Here is a 19,791-nt window from a genome sequence, read left to right as displayed (position 1 = left end):
GGATTGCTTTTTTTCACTTGAGCGTGTTGTAGGCACAGTTTAGATTACTTAGGTATGCACATATCTAAATAAGAACCTGACCTGGTGGTGAAAATATATGTGACCTGTTTAAACTGAGGTCTTTCTTTGTTTGAAAACATGTGACCAAACTGTGGATGCAGTTTGGCTCATATTTGGAATAATTGTAATATATTATATATATATATATAAAATTGCAAAATTATATATATTTATATTTATATAACATAACTAACACATACATAATTATCACAAGACCCAAAATACAGTCTCTGATCTGCAGGCTTGGGAGAAACACAGGTACTTTTAAAAGGGATGTAGTTCAGCTACAAAGCATATTCATGGGGATTCAAAAGAACACTGTGTGTCCACAGTATCCAGAGCTAGGAGCATATTGGGGTCCTCTGGGCAGGATACCATACCTCAGTATATACAAAATGAAATTTTTACGGAAGTTGCGCTTTGCTAAAAATATAAATACTTTGGTTGCAGGTGAGTTCAGGTAATAAAGCATCCCATTTGTTTCTCATTCTACTGATTAATATTGTATCTGAGTTTCTAATAATCTGCAATGTAATAATCCTCAGAGCACTCTGCAATGTCCAGAAGTTTCATACATGGATAACGGAGACATAAGGTGATCAAAGGAGTTGTCCAGGTTCTCTCAGGAAGTCTACAGCACAGCAGGGGCTTAAACCAGATGGCTTTAAATATTGGACTAACGCTACTGTCTGCTGGCATGCCCATACCACAGTGCAGCACCATTCTTCGTAGTAGAGCCTGGATATGGTTTAGCTATGTTAGCTTACCATTGTGCGCAAGCATAGAAATTCAAGAGGCAGAGCTTATTAACTTAGGTATGAACCCAGGCTAAGGTGATGAAGCTTGATAAAGCTGTGTGGAACTGCAGACAGCTTGGCTGCTCCCACGGTGTGCTCCTCTCTGCTCCCCCTTCCCAGGCTGTCACAGGCAGCATGGGGTTGCTCTGGGCTCACATGCCCCATGTGCTCTTCCCATGTGGTGAGAGTTAGTGATTGGTAGCTGGCAGGACATAGGGAAGCTGCACAAACTAAGTGGGGCAGAGAAGGGATGAGGAGGAGAGGAGAGACATAAGTCTGAAACTTTGTTGTGTGATGGCTATGAAGGAAGAATTTATCTTTTAAATTCATTATCCCACATCGCAGGGATGGAAAAGTTGTATTTCCCTATTGACACTGACACAAGTTTTTTACCTGAGGTCTCTCTCCCTGATAAATTAAACACTAAACCATTGAAGGCTGCAGTAGAAAGAACAGTTTTAAAAATGAAATTTCTAAAGCTTCTCTTTTTTATGTACAGGTAAACCTACTTCCAGAAATTCAGCATTTTCTTTGCAGAAAAGAAGGATTATGCAAGATAACAAAAGCCTTTTCAGGTAACTTTCCAATTTCTTCATATCTGTATGCATGGTGGAGGTCTTTTAGTAGTTTTAATATGAAGTCTTTGACATAAGGCAGTCAGGCTTATACTTCTTGTGTATTTTTAGTTATGAGTGCATAGAAAAAGTAAAAATGGAACAAGAGGTCCATTTTAGACACCATTTAAATATAATTTACAGTTATGCAGTATATATTTTCAGGTTAAAACATTGCATTATTTAGCCATTGCATACTGTAGATATAATTTACACTGTTAGTGTCTTACTTTTGGACTATCTTGTGTTAGTACTGGTGTTTACACTACAAAGCCCTGGGTTCAATGTAATATGTTTGTTCAGCTTTACAAAAATGTTGTGGCATGGAGAAGGAGTAGGAGTTGCAGTTTGGTTCCCATCCAGACATAATTTACTGATAAAAAGCCTTTGTATATTAAGATCATTCCACCAGACAAGTTTAAAGGTTACAAGCCAGTTGCCAAAGAATTCTAATTTACTATGGGTGAGATTCAGCTTCGAACACAAAACTGGACAAAACTCTTGTGCACCGTATTACGTCTATTTAAACTGCAGACAGACTCATTCTGTTCCCACTTATACCACTGAATATCCAGCATCAGTGCTATTTTGGATTTATGATCTAACTTCACCATATAAACTTTGCTTATAAGAAAGCCTTGTTTATAATAATGCAATAACAAAACCCCCACATTTGTTACTTTAGTTTTTAGCCATGTTAGGCAGGTTGTTTGGTCTGATTTTCTTTCCTTTTTACCACCTTTTATATATATGCTATACTTATCACATAAGGGTAGGCTTCATCACATCTTATTTAACCATTTAGAAGTTAGGTATCTAGTTGGACTGACTTTCCTTAAAGTCAGTGGAGAGAGAGGGGCATCTTCAAAGGATGATTCATTTTGTCCTAAATTATGGGTTTAAAATAAGTGGGTTGAATTACCCTCTGGAGGTACTAATTATCCAGTTACCTCTCACCACTGACAGTAAATGGTGCCTAGACAAGTAGCTTAGATTAAATGTCTGGCTTTTAAATGCTTGGCTAAAGTTGAAGTAAGTGGTTCCTAACCTGAGCATACTGAATTCTCCCTTTTAGAATTTTTTACTGTTTCCTTTAAAGATTGATCAATATTTAAAATCTGTCTGAAGTATTCTCCGTAAGGAATTGTATATTGAGACTCAGTTTAAATTGGACATTTTGTATTCTCCTGATGCAATAAATTGTCAATACTGATTATACTAGGTAAGTGATATATTGTGTTTTGGTTGAGTTCATAAGTGTGTCTTCAGTGATGCCTAGTGCCTTGATTCCCTTGCATTGGAATGTGAGTTAGAGAGTATCCTGATATAGTACCAGTTTCAGGCAAACATGAGCAGATTTCTAAAAATTTCAAGGACTTCAGGCATTGCTAGTTCCTATTCATGTTGTAACAGGCTGCCTTTGAAACACGCTGGTTTGCCCTGCTACTTGGAGAAAAGCCAATGGCAATAGTTTTTCTTATTTTACTACCACAAAACCGCAAACACAAGGGGCACTCACCACACACAGAGCTTTCCCCTTAAAATATGCATGTTTCACTGGTGTCCATAAACTGTGGTACAAGCCACTCTGTGTATGTGGTACATCAAGCTGTCCAGTAGTTGTTCCTCTTTAGGTAAAGGCAATTTGTAAACATCTTATTCCACTTTTATGTTATTACTGTTTTCCCAGCCAAGGAAAAAGCCTTCATGACTGATGCTGAAACCCCCTTGAAATCAAGGTTGTTATGTGTGCTCAGCACTTAGGGATCTGAGGTTCCTATTCACTCAGTAATGGAGGATTATTTTAGTCTGCTGAAGCACAGAAAAGTATCAGAGGTCCCTCTCCTTTCAGTATTCAGTAAATAAAGGCTTTAACCAAAATTAGCAGCAGTGTTTTAAAGTAAGAACAAATCCATCTCTTAAATCTAGGTGTCTGCATCAATGTGTGCTCTAGGGGTAGAGGTAGTGATTTAAATACAGGGGCTCATGCCACTTGAGACTCTCCAGGGAATGCAGGACACCCAGTGGGTTGGGCAGATTTGGCAAAGACCCCAAGTCCTTCTGAACCACCAGCTGGAGGCTCAGAGGGATATCCTACAGTATCTTAGATGGCAATAAATGTCTGTGTGTGGGTAGCTGAATCTATCAGTTGGTATCTAGGCTTCTATAATTAAGAGAGGTCCAGTATAGAGTTAGCAAAGTCCAAAGAGTATTTAGTTCACCAGCCAATAACCGGCATAGTTTAGGGTTAGCTGGATTGCTCTCTAGACTACACTGACTGTATCAGCTAGATCTCCATTAACTATGATAGGAACTTAGATCCTGGCACACACAGAATAGTCTTTGTATAGACATCAAAGTGCAAGTGTCTTAATCCAGAGCTTAATCCTATTCAGTATCACTGTATGTGTGATATCTAATTTACTGTGGTTGAAATTAACCCATAGGAGGTGAAATTACAAACAAAAGGTGAAATCATTTGATTTTAATGTAGTGATCAAGAGGAAAAAAAGGCATAAATTAAAGCAAACTTTAAATAGATATTCTCCATCCCTTCACATCCATCAGATATAGCCAACTCTTTCCACTTCTTTCTTTTGCTTGCATCTTCTGACAGATCTCTCTGCCCAATGACAGCAAAGTTGCTGATTATTAGGATCTGTCTGATCTTCAATTTTAAAATTATTTGGGGAAAAAACAGTTTTCATCAATATTTCCTCCACATGAGAGATCGTTTCTTTTCATATCAGTGTTGTATTTTTGCTCCTGTCTCTTTGAGTCCAGGGGGATACTCTCCAGTTCCTGTTGGAGAGGAGGACCATTTGGTTTGTTATTACTGGGTTTGTCATTTAGTCAGCCTCCCAAAGAGTCAAGTGATTTGCTGAGCAAGGGAAGACACTAGGTTGCTGCTCTAAGAATTATATCATCTAATTAAAGACACACTAAGTCATGGAAAGGAATACCAGGGGGTAGGATTGTGTTGGTATTGATAAGTAGTGGATGCTAGGGTAAACTCTTTAAACACGTTATTCTATCCGTTGATATTGCTAGGCCAAATTTTTTGTAGTGAAACAGCTGAGCTGTTCAGGCCCTCTTCCCTTATCCCTATTATATCAATATGGCTGCTGTGAAGAGAATGAGTTGTGGAGAATATTAGGTCAGTGTTCATTTCTTTGTTTCAGCTCTTTAATGGAAAAATCTTTTTGCCAGACTGAAAATTCAGACTGATTCTTTTTGGATGGGAAAAGGTTACGGATTTATCACTGATGATTCCTTTTTAAGGGGCAGGAGAGAAGCTAGGGAGAAAAAAAGGATAGGAAAGACAGACTGGAGGATGAAGAGTTTAGGGGAGCAAAAAAGAGTGTGTTTGGGTAGACTGGATGCAGTAGGAGAATGAAAGAGAGGAAAGCAGTTGCTGGCAAAGGGACACACATGGCTGTGGGTTTGTCATGAGGCATAAGAATGATAATGGATCTTAAAATTCAGTATGGAAGAGAATGATAAATGCATGCTGGTCAGTCTGAAAAGACTAGTTTCACTCCTACTTTTGCAGTCCTTTTGGGACAGGAGTTTTTAACCTGTGCCTATTGTCTGTTCCTTGTCATTATACGGGGTTTGGACCACGTGGGGAGGTTCTGGCATGGTCGTTGAATGACCAAGGAAAGCTCCTGGCATTTATTGCTCAGGTCAGTAGAGCTGCAGCTGTTGCAGGAACCTGTGAATCAAATTTTACTGCAAATAACCCAAACCTAGAAGCTCTCTGAGGTTGAAGAATGACTGGCAAAAGGATTTCAGGTGCTTAGACTGACTGTCCCACAACAGGTGGGGTCAGGACTGGGCTTGGCTGGAACTACTTTGTCTCCTCAGTGATGGAGAGGCCTAAGGTCCACAAAGTGAAGAGAAACCCAATAGTCTGTACTCAGTTTAGGGTATGGGAAAGACATCCTGATATATGCACAGCAAACATTATCTGTCCCAGGTTTTTCCCAGGAAAATAGTGGGAATGCATACAGCATTGAAACAGTCTCCCTGATTTTTCTGTTCCCTAAGCAACCTGAACTAGTCTGTATTTCCACATAAAGGTTTGTCTTGCTTCAATGCCAGGGCCCAGCCTGTGCCATTCATGTCTGTTCTTCTTTGCCAGTCCAAATCAGTGATTCTTTTTAAAGTAATACTTCTGCTGTATGCCTCCCTTATGGATTTCTCTTTATTAGTGTCACTAGTCAGATGCTTTATTAGTGTCTACAAGTCCTGCATGCTCACTTGCTAGCCTGTGGGGTTGGCTAACGGTGTTTATCACATGGATGGATTTGAGGTAGACACAATCCTAATGAAAACGGTTGGGCAGGAGAGCAAGGAGGAGATAGTACAGCTGTGTGACTGTGATCTCAGTATGTGGTATGTTTATTGTCTGGTGCTGACTGAGGAGCTAATGCCCCTCAGCCTTTCTCTCCCCCTGCCTGGCAAATCTGCACCTGCCTTTTCCCGGTGTCCCTGAGTTACTCTAGAGCTAGCAGGCAATGTGGTGACAGAGGGTAAGAGAGGAAGCAAGGGCACAGTATGGTCACAGAGCTTATCACACTCCTTTAACACTGGCTGCTTCAGTAGATGGTAGCTAGCCACACACAGTGGCAGGCATATTACTTGCTTTTCTTTACTATCTTTAGTTTGGATCATGTTGCCATCTGACATTAGGGGCTGGAGCTGAGTGGCAAGAGTGGCAGTCTTCCTCTTCCCCCACTGTCCCAGGGCTCTCAGCTGTGGTTTTGTAGGAGGCAGTAAGCGGCTGGCCAGCTGTAATCAGATTGCAACACTGCTTACAGCTGCTCTCACACACAGCTGCTCTGGCTGACTGTCACCTCTACCGGATACTTGATCCTGGGATCCAGGAATCCCTATTGAGCCACCTGTGTGAGAGAGAAATTATAGATGAAATATCTATTTCAATAATTCAATATCTCTGCGACAGGAACATGCTTCTTTAAAGAGGGATGTTCTTCTTTTGCCAGCTGGCCTTTAAAAATGTCTGCACATGAGTAGTCATCAGTTTTGTGTCCATTACTTTTTTGCTAAGAGCCTCAGAAATGGCCAAGAAAATCAGCATTTGTCTTTTTTTGATGTTAATTTGATTATAAACTACTTGGGACAGGATGTTCTCTGTTTTAAACCAAAGTGAAATCTCATCTAGGACAAAAACATACTTCTGTAATAACAACTAATATGAGGAGACAGAAAAGAAGTAAAGCAGCTAAATGAATTTAATTACTTGGCTTCAGTCACCTACTATTATATCTTCTACTTTTTTACTAGTACAGAATGGTGCTTGTGGATCTAATCACATAACAGCCAACATTTTCACTGAGTCACTTCTTCCAGTGTTTTATAGTTTATCAGTAAACTTAAGTTCTGCTATGAAGGGTGCATGCACAGGATCAAGCCCTTCTGGAAGATATTGAAAAATCTCTATCTTTATATCTATCTTTAACTGTGAGGATGCTTTAGGAATGAAGAAGCAAAGATTGTATTTAATACATACTTTTTGCTACACATCTGCCAAAACAGAGAAGCAACGAGCATGCTAATGATTAATATAAGCTGAAGCTGTGTTTGCTGATGTTTTTAGAGGGTGAAATGTTTTTAGAGGGTGAAATAAACAACACATACATTTAAAAATGATGTGCTACTGTGTGGTTGTCTTTATCATTCTGAAACTTCACAGGTGTTTTCTAGACATGGATTCCAATCCACAGTTTAAATTCCTTTCCATCTAGATCTGTTTTACTATAAATTGTTTTTTTTTCTCCATACTAAATATATTTTACGTAGTCACTGTCTAAATTCCCAGCAATAATTAGTAAGTGAAGGTGTCTTCATTCTCAGTGTTCAGTGTGAGATACTGTGACGTTAACTGTATTAGAGAGGGAGAGCTCACTGCAGTTTTTGAACATGAAACCCTTTTATTGACAGCTAAATCAATACTCAGTAGGGGCTGGGATGTTGAACATGCAGAAACGTACACGTCATGCATGAAGCTAAAGGAAACATGTAAAAATCATCACAAGAGCGTTAAGTATCAAGCAAGAAATCCCATTCCTGTGAAATTAATGGAAATGTTGCCAGGACTTCACTGGGGCCAGGATTACCCATAGGCTTCCTACCCTTCTTCACATACTCAGCATCTTTTCTGAGTTTCAAAGCCATCCCTTTTCTAAATGCATAGGTTGTAAAACTCTGAGTGTTACAGGTTCTCTCTCTTTAGCAACCTTCAGGCAGGATGTGTAAACCATAGGAAAGTACTAATCTTTGATTTAGAATCTTTTCATCAGATGGGTCAAATGTTTAACAAAGGACAGTTAAATGGAAAGGGTCTGCTTCCTGTGACAAGCCTGCAATGACCTCAAACCATGGATGGGTAGTAGTCCAACTAATACCCATCCAGCCTCTGAAATCAACCCTGAAAAAATGAACATGGTTATACAGATTAAAGCAGGCTGCTATGCATACTATACATAACTGAGCAAAAGGTACTGGATTGTAGGCTTTATTTAGACCATAATTCCGTAGACCTGGAGGTGCTCAGGAGCCTTCCTAAGACTCTATGAAAGCTTTTGAAATGCTTCCTGATGTGGATCAGTCTTTGCAGCTGTTTAACACGCCTTTCAAACCTAAGAGGCCTGCAAAATCACGCATCTGTAAACATCTGAAGAAGACTAGGTTGTAAGCAATCCAGTTTGCCCAGTCTCTTTCAGAAATAAGCTCTGTGTGCTCCAGCTGCCCATACCAGTCAGGCAGATGAATGATCAAGGTGCAGGATCAATATAAAGTTCTTCCAACACACCTAGATACCCTTCCAGTGAGCAAGCCTAGAAAGTAGGCAGAGAGAACCTGTTACCACTCTTTTCTGAATATTATTCTCTATCAGCAACTGCTGAGAATTTATGTGAGATGATTATCATTTTATCCGTTTTTCCTGTATTAGAGAATCTGAGATCCTGCTAGAGACAAACTGCCACTATGAAAATCTAGGAAGAAGTCTAGAAGATTTCTATGCAGATGGAAAATCTCCCATATAGTTCCCGGATTAAATTTAACTTTGAAGTTCTAAAGAGATGTTTTTCCTCCTTAAAAGAAAAGCAATCAGAGGAAGGCTCTGCAAGTATAAATGTTCTGAGCTTATGATATCTTGTATGAAAAAAAATACTCAGAACAAAGCACTGCAATCTAGTTCAATTTCATCCCATCTCCAGCTTTGTGCTTCACAAAACAGCCATGAGCTTCCAAAGGTGACACAATTGCCCTTGAAATGTTTCTAACAGATCTGACAGTTGATGGGCAGTTTAGAAACAAAACAACCTTTTTCCCACAGAGACAGAAATCTTATCTGTTCCTTGCTCCGCATTTGAAATGTGTCACATATAGCCTCTTTAGATCTTGAATGTAGTTAAAAAAAAAAAATAAATAACCAACAAAACCGTACTGTAACTCTCCTTGTAACATCCAGGGATATTAAAACAGAAAGGATAAAGAAGAGGACATATCTAATTTGTCTTCTGTTTCCCTTTCTTTCACTTCAGTGTTACTTGCCTAGTTCAGCCAGTAGAAACTTCTCTTGTTGACTTAACGACCCTTGCAGATCACCACATGTTCAATTCACGTAAGCATTCTACTCACCAGCAGTGCATGTGTATGGGTGGCAGCAGCCTTGTGAATAATTATCTGGCTGTGCTCCAGGGATTCTTAGTTTGTCCAAAAGTACTTCTAGCTATTGGTAAACCTTTTGCTCAGCCACATGTTGTTAACTCTTAAATCAGCTACTCTTTATTGTGCATGTGTTGAATCTCATGTAACGCTCAAGAACTCTGAGCCAAAGATAAGTAAATAACTTGGGAGCCAGAGGAGGAGGGGAGGCAACACGTCAAAGCCTTATAAAACATTTGAATGGCCTCCCTCATTAGCTATCAGTGTAGTTGCTGTTGCTGTCCACTGATCTGTTTGACCCTGTGGTACTTCAACAGATTGCAGTTGACAGGACAAAATCTACCTCCAGTTCATGTAAAAAAGGGACACTATGATTTTTTTGATCTACAGGTGTTGACTTGCTTTGGTGGATCTTATATCTCTCTTTCACATATGCCCCTCCTAGCACCTCCAGCTGTGTGTATGTCTCTGATCTATCTTTTACCTGTTGCTCTGGCTTCAGGGCTAATGTGTGAGTTCAACTGGGAAGAGAATTTCCTTACCAGTTATAAAGGTATCACAGAGAACACCCTAGGCAGACAGAGAATGGTAAAGTACTTCAAATGAGAGTTTTTAACTGTACTCTTTCAGAGATGTCAGCACAAGAAGCCTGCTTCCAGTCAGAATTTCAAGGAAGTGATGTGTTTTCATTCAAACTAAAAGCTGGTATCCAGTTTAAGTTCCTTGCTTTGCAATGGGTCATTACAAATGGTAGCAGACTGGCAAAGCCTACAACTTCTCAGAAAAACAACAGTTTGAATAGCCTTTTAATTACTGCTTAGCCATTTTAAAATGGGAGAATGCTCATTTCTGGCTTATATCTTTTCTTATTGATCTTAAAATCTGTGGTACAAAAAATAACTGATGCTAAGATTTGGATTCTTGAAAGAGGGAATGTAATCTGGTTATCTGGACATGAGACTAGGATGCTGGAATTCCTGTAATTTCTAATTTGATTTCTCAAACTGACTGACACAAATCAACTGTTGAGCCATCCTCACCTCTTCTATGATAAAATGTTGATATTATTTCCACTGTTAATTAACAACAGTTTGTAGAGTGATTTCAAGATGGAAAAACATGTTAATTACTGCAAACAGTAATGGCATTGCAGGCTAATTTTCATTGATAGTAATGTTGATTAACAAATTTACAGCTCTAACAAACACTACTATGGCTTTTGAGTGCAAGAGCAGGAGAGGAGTTGCCATTAGAACTGATCTAGCTGAATGTGCTGCATTTGAGCACTAAGGACATATTTTTATTATTATGATAATTGTATTCATTGATTACTAGAAGTACGTTTATCAAAGTAAGGGATTGTCCTCCCTCATTAGCAATGGTGATGATGTGCATGCTCTATGTCATCTCAAAAGAGCAAGTGTCTTGTGACATCTCCTTCTTCCCCTTTCTCCTTCTTCCAGCCCTGCAGTGGTGGTTCCTTCCCAGGCAAATGCTAACAGAAAAGCTTGTATGGTGTGTAAAGCACCGTACAAACAGGATGATCTATAGCACGAGGAATAATTTAGGAACTTTGCCTCCTTTTTTATTCTCCACGCTGATAACTGAGGCCCTGACTTTGTTTAACCTTCTCTTCTTTGAGAGAGAGCAGGTTTTCATTTTTTCTTTCTTACCCCAAAGCCAGTTTCCAATGACTTATCATAGTACTAAGGAGCTTCTCCCCTGTGGTTTAAGGGTTTCAGGATAGTTCTATTTTTTGTCTGTCCCTATGCATTTTTTATTTTTATTCTGCTCCAGTAAATGGTTCACTAGGTAGTGAAAAATCAATTAATGTCAAAGTAAACTTTTGTGTTTTCTCAAAACAGCTAAATCTCTGATTTAAAAGGGGTAAATATAGGTACAAACCTTATTTCATTCTTTTCAAACTCAGCCTTGTGAGCTAATACCATGTTGGTTAGTTGTTGCCCTAGCAGCACAGTTAAAACCATACTTTAAAAAGAAAAAAGATTTTCTCCTTTCTCTTGAGTGACAAGCTGAACAGCTGTTCTCTGCTGCCCTGTTCTTATTTTAATTGAAATATTGGCTTTATTTTAAATAAGATAATTATTTTTTTTATCTGTTTCCCCTTTCTCAGCATCACAGTCATTTTAACTAAAGCAATTCCTGAAAAATGTGCATCTTTGACAAAATATAATTTTTCAGATCTGAGCTTTCAGATGGCATTTCAGATAGCAAAATACAGCTTTTTCAGAAGCTCCGTTGGGGAGAGAAGACCTGCCATTCTTGTCCTTTCCATGGTTCTGTTAATGTTGTTGCATAGCTATGGCTTAATGTAAAAGTTGTGTGTTATAGGAAGCTTGGTCTGGAACCACAGTTGTGCTTCCTTTCAATTATATGCTGTAGCCATCAAGATAGGATCTCTCTCTTATCTGCACCTCCTGGGCAGTCCACAAAAGTTGTTAGCCTGGATTGCTGTCATGGACTTCAGTGGGTTTTGTGTGACTTTGATCCCACTTATGGTCGATAGACCGTTGTCTTGCTGTTTGAAGACCTATATCATGAGTTTTGAACTCCAGAGTCTGTGATGGTTTTTTTCTGGTGGATGTATTAGTAACGAGACACAGTGGAACAGGGTGCAGTTGTTCTTCTAACTCTGTAGATAGCTATAACACTGGAGGGGTGCATCTTTTTTTTTTTTAACCAATGTAAAAATAAATCAGTGAGAGATCTCTGAAGTCATCCATGTACATGGGCCTGTATGGAATTTTAATAATTCTGGTTTTGCCTGAACACCAAAATAATCAGACTTTATCCTCTGGGAATTATTAGCAGTTCCAAGTAAGTAGCTTAGTTTGCACAGTCAATGAAAAAAGAGATTTTTCTGAAGGCAGTTCAGAACTACTATTTGTCTTAGTGCTCTGAGGATTGGTTTCTCTCTCCATTGACTAAAGATGAAGCCTAAAAATGCTAGATTGCTAATGCAGGCACTGCAGTTAGGTAGCTAAAATTACACATAGGAATAGGTGCAGTGGAACCTTTGAAAATTGCCATGGTGAAATGCTGGTTTCTCTTTACATGGTGGATATAGAAAAAAACAGCACTTGATTTAGTAGGTCTGCTTGCTGTGCATGTTCAGAATCAAGTCTGCTAAATAAATGACTCAGTGGGAGTTTATTCCTGTTATCACTACACAGCCATGTAGACAAACAGTAGTTGGTTTTGTCTCTGTACCATCAGTAAACAAAGTTCAAATAAATTATAGTGCATAACACAGACACAAAGATGTCAATGAGTGTATAATCTTATGAGGTGCTCTGTTAAGGGACTGATTTTGATTAGTAAAATCTTTATTCCTGCTGAATTGCTGAATGGTGCGTGTAAGGCAAAGGGCCAGATTAATTTTAGTCCCAGTTGAGCTTGGAAGGCTGAACTGATCTGATCTGATGAGCAGTAAATAAACATAGACCATCAAAATGCTATTTTAACAGGAATTGTATGAAAATAAATAGCTCTTTTCCTTGAATGGCTGCTTATACCTCATCACCAGAAATACAGTTTTAAATTTAATTTCATGCACCGACATGGAGACTACCTGCACTGAAAGAGAAGCTATATAAATAACTTAATAAGATTAGCATTGTGAAGTATGACATTGAAAAGATAAGTAATGAGGTCTGTGAATAGCTTGACTTTTCCTTATTACTTAAGAATTTGTCTAAATGTGAAGTGTGTTAGAGTTAATGAAAACCACCCTGCATGAAATAGTCACATAATGTAAGGGCTTTGTACCTATTCATCAGCACAGTAAAAACAGAAAACACATACCACCCACTGATTGATATCACATCACAATATTTTGATTACTATTAATATTCACATGACTCAGTAATCTTGAGGACTGTGGTACTTTAGTCCTGCTCCCACTGCATTCAGTGGCAAAACTCAGCCTCCTGTAGATTGCAGTAACCAACAAAGTCTAGCCTTAAACTGTGAATCTAGAACCAGGGTATGTTATTTACTGAGCTGAGCTGAGCCGATTGCATGATTACTGCAGCAAAGTCCCTCGGTCCTTATTCAGATAAATGTCCCATCAACATCAATTGTAATTAGAGCAGTGTAAGAAACACTTCTGTATCTAGAAATAAAGGATTTATTTTTAGAGGAAGGGAGGAAGGGAATGCTTTTTCATATGCAGCACTCATGCACACACATATAAAGTGAGAGTTAACAGCTAAGGCTCTGAGTTTGCAGCTGGAAGGGGGTGCTTGGTGAGTGTAAATCTCTCTGCTAGCAGATCCAAAAGGGTTTATAGTCTAAGCACTTATTTTACAGTTTCAGCTGATTCTGGTAGCTCCTCTCTACCTGTTGTGCTTTATGCATTTTGTTCTTAGCAGCAGAAGATGCCCTCTCCTTTGGATGCTCTACTGACTTTCTCTTTTATTCCCTTGGAACTTTTTCAGAATTGCACCTCCCAATTGCCACCCTCGAATGCTCTGGTCATCCTGGGCTGTCAAAGGCCAGCACCACAAGCAAAATGTCTCAGAGTTGGAAAAGCAGTGACAAGACACATACTGCCCATCCGTGGTACTTGTGGAACCAGACCAATAGTGCACAGCTGTAAGATATGATACCACACTATCATGAACTGTGTGTTTCATAATGCATTTCACTGAGAGTCAGGGGAGCAGAATATGGCAAGGCTCAAGACCACAGCAGAAGGAGCACTTATATGTATTGTATCTTTTATACTTTTTGTGTCTGTCATAGCCAAGCTTGTACATGCTTTGTACATGAAAATCTAAGCTTTTATGCTGAGGGCATTTAAACATTTTATCTACCTAGTAGATAAACACAGATCCATGGACACGCCTGGATGTGTAGGTCTCTTCCTGGCTGAGTCATTTCCTGTTCCCATCCTTGCCATTACACCTACCATAGACATATATATTCCTTTGCAGAGAGACCTTCCAGTAAGTGAGGCACTAAGAAGTATTTGAGAACTGGCTGTCCAAATGCTGCTTCTTACATTACAGTATCACACAAATATTATGGTCTGGGTCTCTACTATTTTTCAGGAGAAAGAAAAAAATATCTCTTCAAGATAGATATTATTAAACTCTCTTAACAGATGGCAAAACTGAGGTGTAGAAAAGCTATGTCTTGCCAAAGATTACACAGAAATGGGAGAAGAGCACAAGATTCCTGTGTCTTTTACCACTAATCACAGTTGCAGAGACCCATATATTCATCCTCTTATTTCATTTGTTATGAGGTAGATAGATTGATATTCAGAGTTTTTAACAGACAGAATAATAACCTCATTTGTCAATATACCCAAGCATAGCTCAAATTTCCCCAAATAATGAGCTTTTAAGGAATAGATTTTTCCTTTTTTTCTTTTTCTCCTCTATCTGTAGCTGATTCTTTTTGTGCAGACTATGGGAGCAGTAGGCCAATATCTAGACAGCTATGTCATTCCCAAATCAAAGTTGGCCTGGATAATTCTTTTATGATTAGCTGATTTATTAAGTGCTTTTTCTGTGTGTCATAGTCTATCATAATATTTGGAATCATAGCTTCTGACTTTCCTCGCCGAAAGCATTCAGTACCCATATGTTTGTGGCCTTCTATTAAACTGAAGAAAGTGCTTATCATAGTGCAATCTTTCCATAGTTTTTTTTTTTCCTGACATCACTACAAATCAGTGTTAATTTTGGGTGCCTTGATTGTGCACTTCTGTTACTTCAGCTTCTTGAATTTCTTTAATATTTTAACCTCCACTCTGAACGTCCTGGGCTAGTAATGATTGCTTTCACAATAATTACAGCATGCTCACAATGCATCTACCCTTACGTAGTCTCAACCATGACTCCTTTCTAATGTAGTTACTTTCTATGTCTGGGATTTAAGATTAAAAAATACTGAAAGCATGAAAAAGACTTGATGTAAAGCATTGTTCTAGCCAGCTTGGTTTCATCTGCTGTGTTACTTAACTAGGGAAAAAAGGCAATTATTTTCTTCTCTAATTTCTATATTCTTATAGCTCATTTTCTTTTTGACAGAAATTGCAACAGCACTTCCATAATGCTATGTGTAATTATTATTACTTTCCAGGAATCAGCTATCAGGTCCATCAGACCACAAGGACATCCTTAAAGCTCAAGACCTTTCTGTCATCATCAAAGCATATGTGCTAGTCACATCCTTAACACCTTTGCGGGCTTTCATTCATTCAACTGGCACTGTCTGGCATCCATCCAAGAAGAAGCATTTTTCTGTAAAGGTAGAACACTTCATTTCTTAATTGTTCCACTCTTTCAGGCGAAGTGTGGAGACAAAAAACCAAATAATATGGTTCTTCACTTTTCCCCCTTCCTTATTTGCAGTCCCCAGCTGACAGTGAATATTCTCCTCATGTACAGCTTTCATTCCTCAGAAAGAGAGGGGTTTGGTTCACGAAGGAGGGAAAAGCCAGCCTATATAGTGAGGGTTATGAAGGACCCTGGGGTTTGCTTGCTTCAATGCCAATTTTTATCGCTGACATTTGACAGCAGTTGCAAAGTTGAAGTTTTCTCTAAAGCACAGCTGTGGGGGTGCTGTCATGCTGTACCGTCTTTTGCCTGAATGTTGACAGTGTTGTGAAAAAGAAGAGTAAATATTTAAAATGGTTTGTTTAAATTTCTTTTTTAGGTGCAGTAAAACAGAATCAAAGAGGGTCAGGGCACTTCCAAATAAGGGGAAGGAAGTATACCATGGAGAGGATTGGCTTCCCATGGTCTCTAGGTTTTATGAAGATGGATGTTTCACAACTGCTTTAATTGGATTGTCTCTGGACATCTCCAAGCGGCTGGAGAGACTCCTCTCCATGTCTAGTTTGCTCAGCAGTACTACAGATTACCAAGTGCACCTTCCCATTCCTTTTTTCTTTCAGCAGCTAACTATGTTTGCAACATGACAGCCCTTCATGAAGGAACTACAGTTCTGTGACTTCTCCTTTCCTTTTGAAGGAATAAGGTCACAAAGTAGAGGTGGTATCTCAAGGTCACATAGCTCAATGTCTGCTGCAGCACCTGAGGATGTGTCCCATATAAGCCGCTTGGGCTAGGAGCTGGTCTTGGGTTCGTATCAGTTAGAATCACTCTCAGGACTCTTTTGATGGTGCCAGCCTTGTAGTGTTTTGCAATTTTAGCTATTTAAAAAAATGCCTAGTCTAAGCTCATTATCTGATCTCTGATTTTGGTTATTGGAGAAACAGACATCTGTAGAGAGCAAATCATCCCACCTAATTTAAACACTAATTGTAGAATGAGATGAGTTTCCTGCTAAAAATATTTGTTCCCTTCCCAGGACTATGACTACCTTAGGGAAGATGTCTACATTTTAGATGGCCAAAATTAGGTGAGAGGAGCCTGCGTCTCCTTCTTTACCTCTTCAGAAGCTATGGAAGTCTACAGAACCGTACTGTTTTGCAATTCATCTATTTACACTTAGGAAGACCACTTCCCCACTTACAAACCTTGAAGTTCAGTTTTGTTTTATGTTTATTAAAACACCACAATGTCCAGCATTTCATTACCATGTCTGAAGCAGGAACTACTTTAAAGGTGAATAGTCATTAGTGAAAATGATATGGCTCTGGAAAATAATCCTTTCTGAGAGAAGTCTGCTGAAGTCAGCCACCATTTATAGAGTATTCTGGCAGCTGAAGAAGCAATAAAAATGATAGATAAAAGCAGCAGCACATATACAGTTGTTCCAATCTGGTTACTGCTTCTGTGGTATTATATTTTCCACAGCTTTAGACAGACTTGTCAAAATGGCAAGAATTACACAAAAATAAGGCACCAGAGAAAGTATGTTTGTAGTGATGTATATAGATTTAAATATATATTAACAAAATGATGGAGAACAGGATGTATAAGGCTGTCTCTAAGCATAAACCTTGTGCCCTATAAAGATCCTGAGAGGAGTCAGGTAGTCTCTAGGAGAAGTGAGACACTGTGTAATCCAGCACTTGGAATTCACTGATAGCTCTGCTGGGAAAATCATAATGAGGCTTCTGCACTTGATGCAGAGGCATCAGGCAGGAGGTGCTAGAAAAGATGTCATCAGTCAGAAGACGATACTTGTGAGGAGGTTTAAATTAAATAAGTGATATCCTTTGGGATGAGATTACAGCAAGTTTCGAATAAACTTCATGGAGCTGTCAGATATTGCCAGCAAGACATACAATGACAGCACAGTGATCTGCTTTCCTGAACTAGCTAGTGGAGCTATGTGTATTTGCCGCAGCCAAAGAATCTGATCCAGTATATTTCTAAGCATTCAATTTCTGTCAACTCTAGTGTGAAGGAAGGAAAATTGTTCATTATGTTATGAAGCTCCAACCTGTCAATGGTTAATAAAGGCAGAAAGGATTTGTTCTTGCACTGATTGACATTGACTGATACCCATTAGTGTCTTTGGGAACTGAACAGGCCTACAGAGGAGACTTTGGTTTTGAAAAATTTGCTAGTGATGCATTTTTCTCTAGAGCAGCTGACTGAATTAATCTTTAAAAATGAACAGATGAGAATAATTTTCATCTGCTGTATTGCCATCATAGATATGCTGCCTTTGGTAATGTTGCACAATAATTCAGAGACCTGCTCAGTGTTTATAAGGCTCTGGTCAACAAATTTTCTCACACTAGTATAATTAAACCATTATCAATAAGAAATTGATCTACAATTGTGATTGATTTGGTTACAACTTTACTATTGCAAATTCAGTATGTTAAGTGTAAAATTTGATCTCCTATGCACAAAACCCTCCTTGTCATTTCTAGAAGTAACCAGAATGTGGTGGATATGAAGTTGAGATTTTTAAAATATAGAGGTATATCAGATGATACCCAATTATTTAGAGAAACTGTGTAAAGAAAAAGTAGAATTTTAATGTATTAAGTAATACTGTATTACTCCACTGCTTCTTTTTTAGTAAACTATTGTAAATGATTTTTACAACTTAAATTCGCTAATCCTAATCATAGTCACAGGACTTCACAGTGACTTTTTGAATAAGCATTGGCTAAATGGCAATTCAGGAAGAGTTCAAATGCAGCTTGCTGCTCAGGTTTTCTCTGGATTATACAGATTTTAGTACCTCTGTTCAGAAAGCAAGCTAAGAAAAGAAGCTGATTTGTAGGCTGGCATGAGGATTTTGTGTGTGGTCAAGGGGTGGCAAAACTGCAGCTCTGGATTTGGCCGTGGTTGGGAACATGGAGGAAAGGCAGGGGAGAGAATGGTTTTCTGCCACATTAATATTTTGAAGAGAGACTTTATAGTAGCCTTATTTCTTTGAAGAAATTTGGATAGACTTATTTTAGACCATCTGTCCTTTGAAAAATTAATAATAATATAGAGACTTTCTAGGTTAATAGCTGCATATGGTATCAATTAAGGGATGGGTCTCAATCAATGTGTGCAATAATTCCCTTCATATAGATGCATATTATGCATGTGTATTGAGCAAAAGACTGGCCCCTGAATAATTTTGTGTTTGATAGAAGCTCTTGTGTGAAACACTCATTTTTAATTAATTATCTCAAAGTTTGACAGGCTGTGAAGTACTCACCATCTTTGCCTAGCCATTAACCTTTCCCAACCTGGTCCCAGTTCTTAACAGAGGGACACAATTTTATAGACTAGTTTTCCATGTCCTGCATCACCTGGGGAGATTCTCTGTGCTGTAGATGGCTTTGCACTGCCCCTGCTCTGGCTTACTGTCCATTTGCTCATCCAAAATAGACCATCAGGTGCCTCCTGGGTTTGAATTCTTTGACTGGTGTACTTGCATCACCCTAGATGTCCTTAGCTGAAAATATGCTCTTAAGTGATTTTCAAGTCATGCAGTGAAGTGAACATAACCAATTAAAGCTGTTTGCTATTGTTTAAGCATGCTGTGGTATGTCACTATGACTATCAATCATTGAAATTCTCTCTCTTGTGTATTAGGCAATTGAAAAATTGAATAAAGAAAAATATTTTTCATAATTAACATACATACAAATAAAACCAGATCAGGATCTTCCAAGAAATAGGTCTTTTAACATGACATGAAGATCTGGCTTAGAGGAGAACGCTGTGGAATTTAGCTTGCAGTATTGCCCTCGCGTGGCCGGTGTTGATATTACTTGAAGTAATATCCACAGATATTTAGTGTGAAATAGAATGCAAACATACATGCACATAAAGAGCAAAATATTTAGAAATAGCAGAAACACTCTGATTTTTTCCCTTTGTTTTATTTTTGAATTACGTACTCTTTCCTGTCTTTTAGCTGAAACAAATGCAAAAGAAAACTGCCATCAGCTTTTGTTGGATTTTTTGTTGGATTAGATTATAGGGTTAGTTGAGAATAAAATTAAATTTGTGAATTAGGTTCTGTAAAAATTTATCATATGCATTTATCTGTTCTTGTAAGTAGCCTGTGTATATAAAAAAGTTCTCCAAGGCTCCCCTTCCTGGGAGATAAAGCATAACAGAGAGATTGTCTCGGTTTTCTGTTCTCATAACATCTAGAACCCTATTTTTTATTTTCTCACTAATATCTTATCAAAAGTGTGTCTGGACTAGGAGAGA

General features: G+C 38.6%; 1 protein-coding gene across 2 annotated transcripts in view; it reads left to right on the top strand.

The window, feature by feature from the left end:
• The window catches only part of CPED1 (cadherin like and PC-esterase domain containing 1), a 153,016-nt gene that overhangs the window by 36,194 nt on the left and 97,031 nt on the right, over positions 1–19,791 (top strand). For both annotated transcript variants that reach the window (XM_026113527.2, XM_026113529.2), the window contains exons 5-7: positions 1,357–1,432; positions 13,630–13,786; positions 15,284–15,452. In XM_026113527.2, coding sequence (XP_025969312.2) covers positions 1,357–1,432; positions 13,630–13,786; positions 15,284–15,452 — 402 coding nt within the window. The remainder of the gene's footprint in view (positions 1–1,356; positions 1,433–13,629; positions 13,787–15,283; positions 15,453–19,791) is intronic.

This window comes from Dromaius novaehollandiae, chromosome 1, assembly GCF_036370855.1.
Source record: "Dromaius novaehollandiae isolate bDroNov1 chromosome 1, bDroNov1.hap1, whole genome shotgun sequence".
Lineage (NCBI taxonomy): Eukaryota > Metazoa > Chordata > Aves > Casuariiformes > Dromaiidae > Dromaius > Dromaius novaehollandiae.
This window is presented reverse-complemented; position numbering and strand designations above follow the sequence as displayed.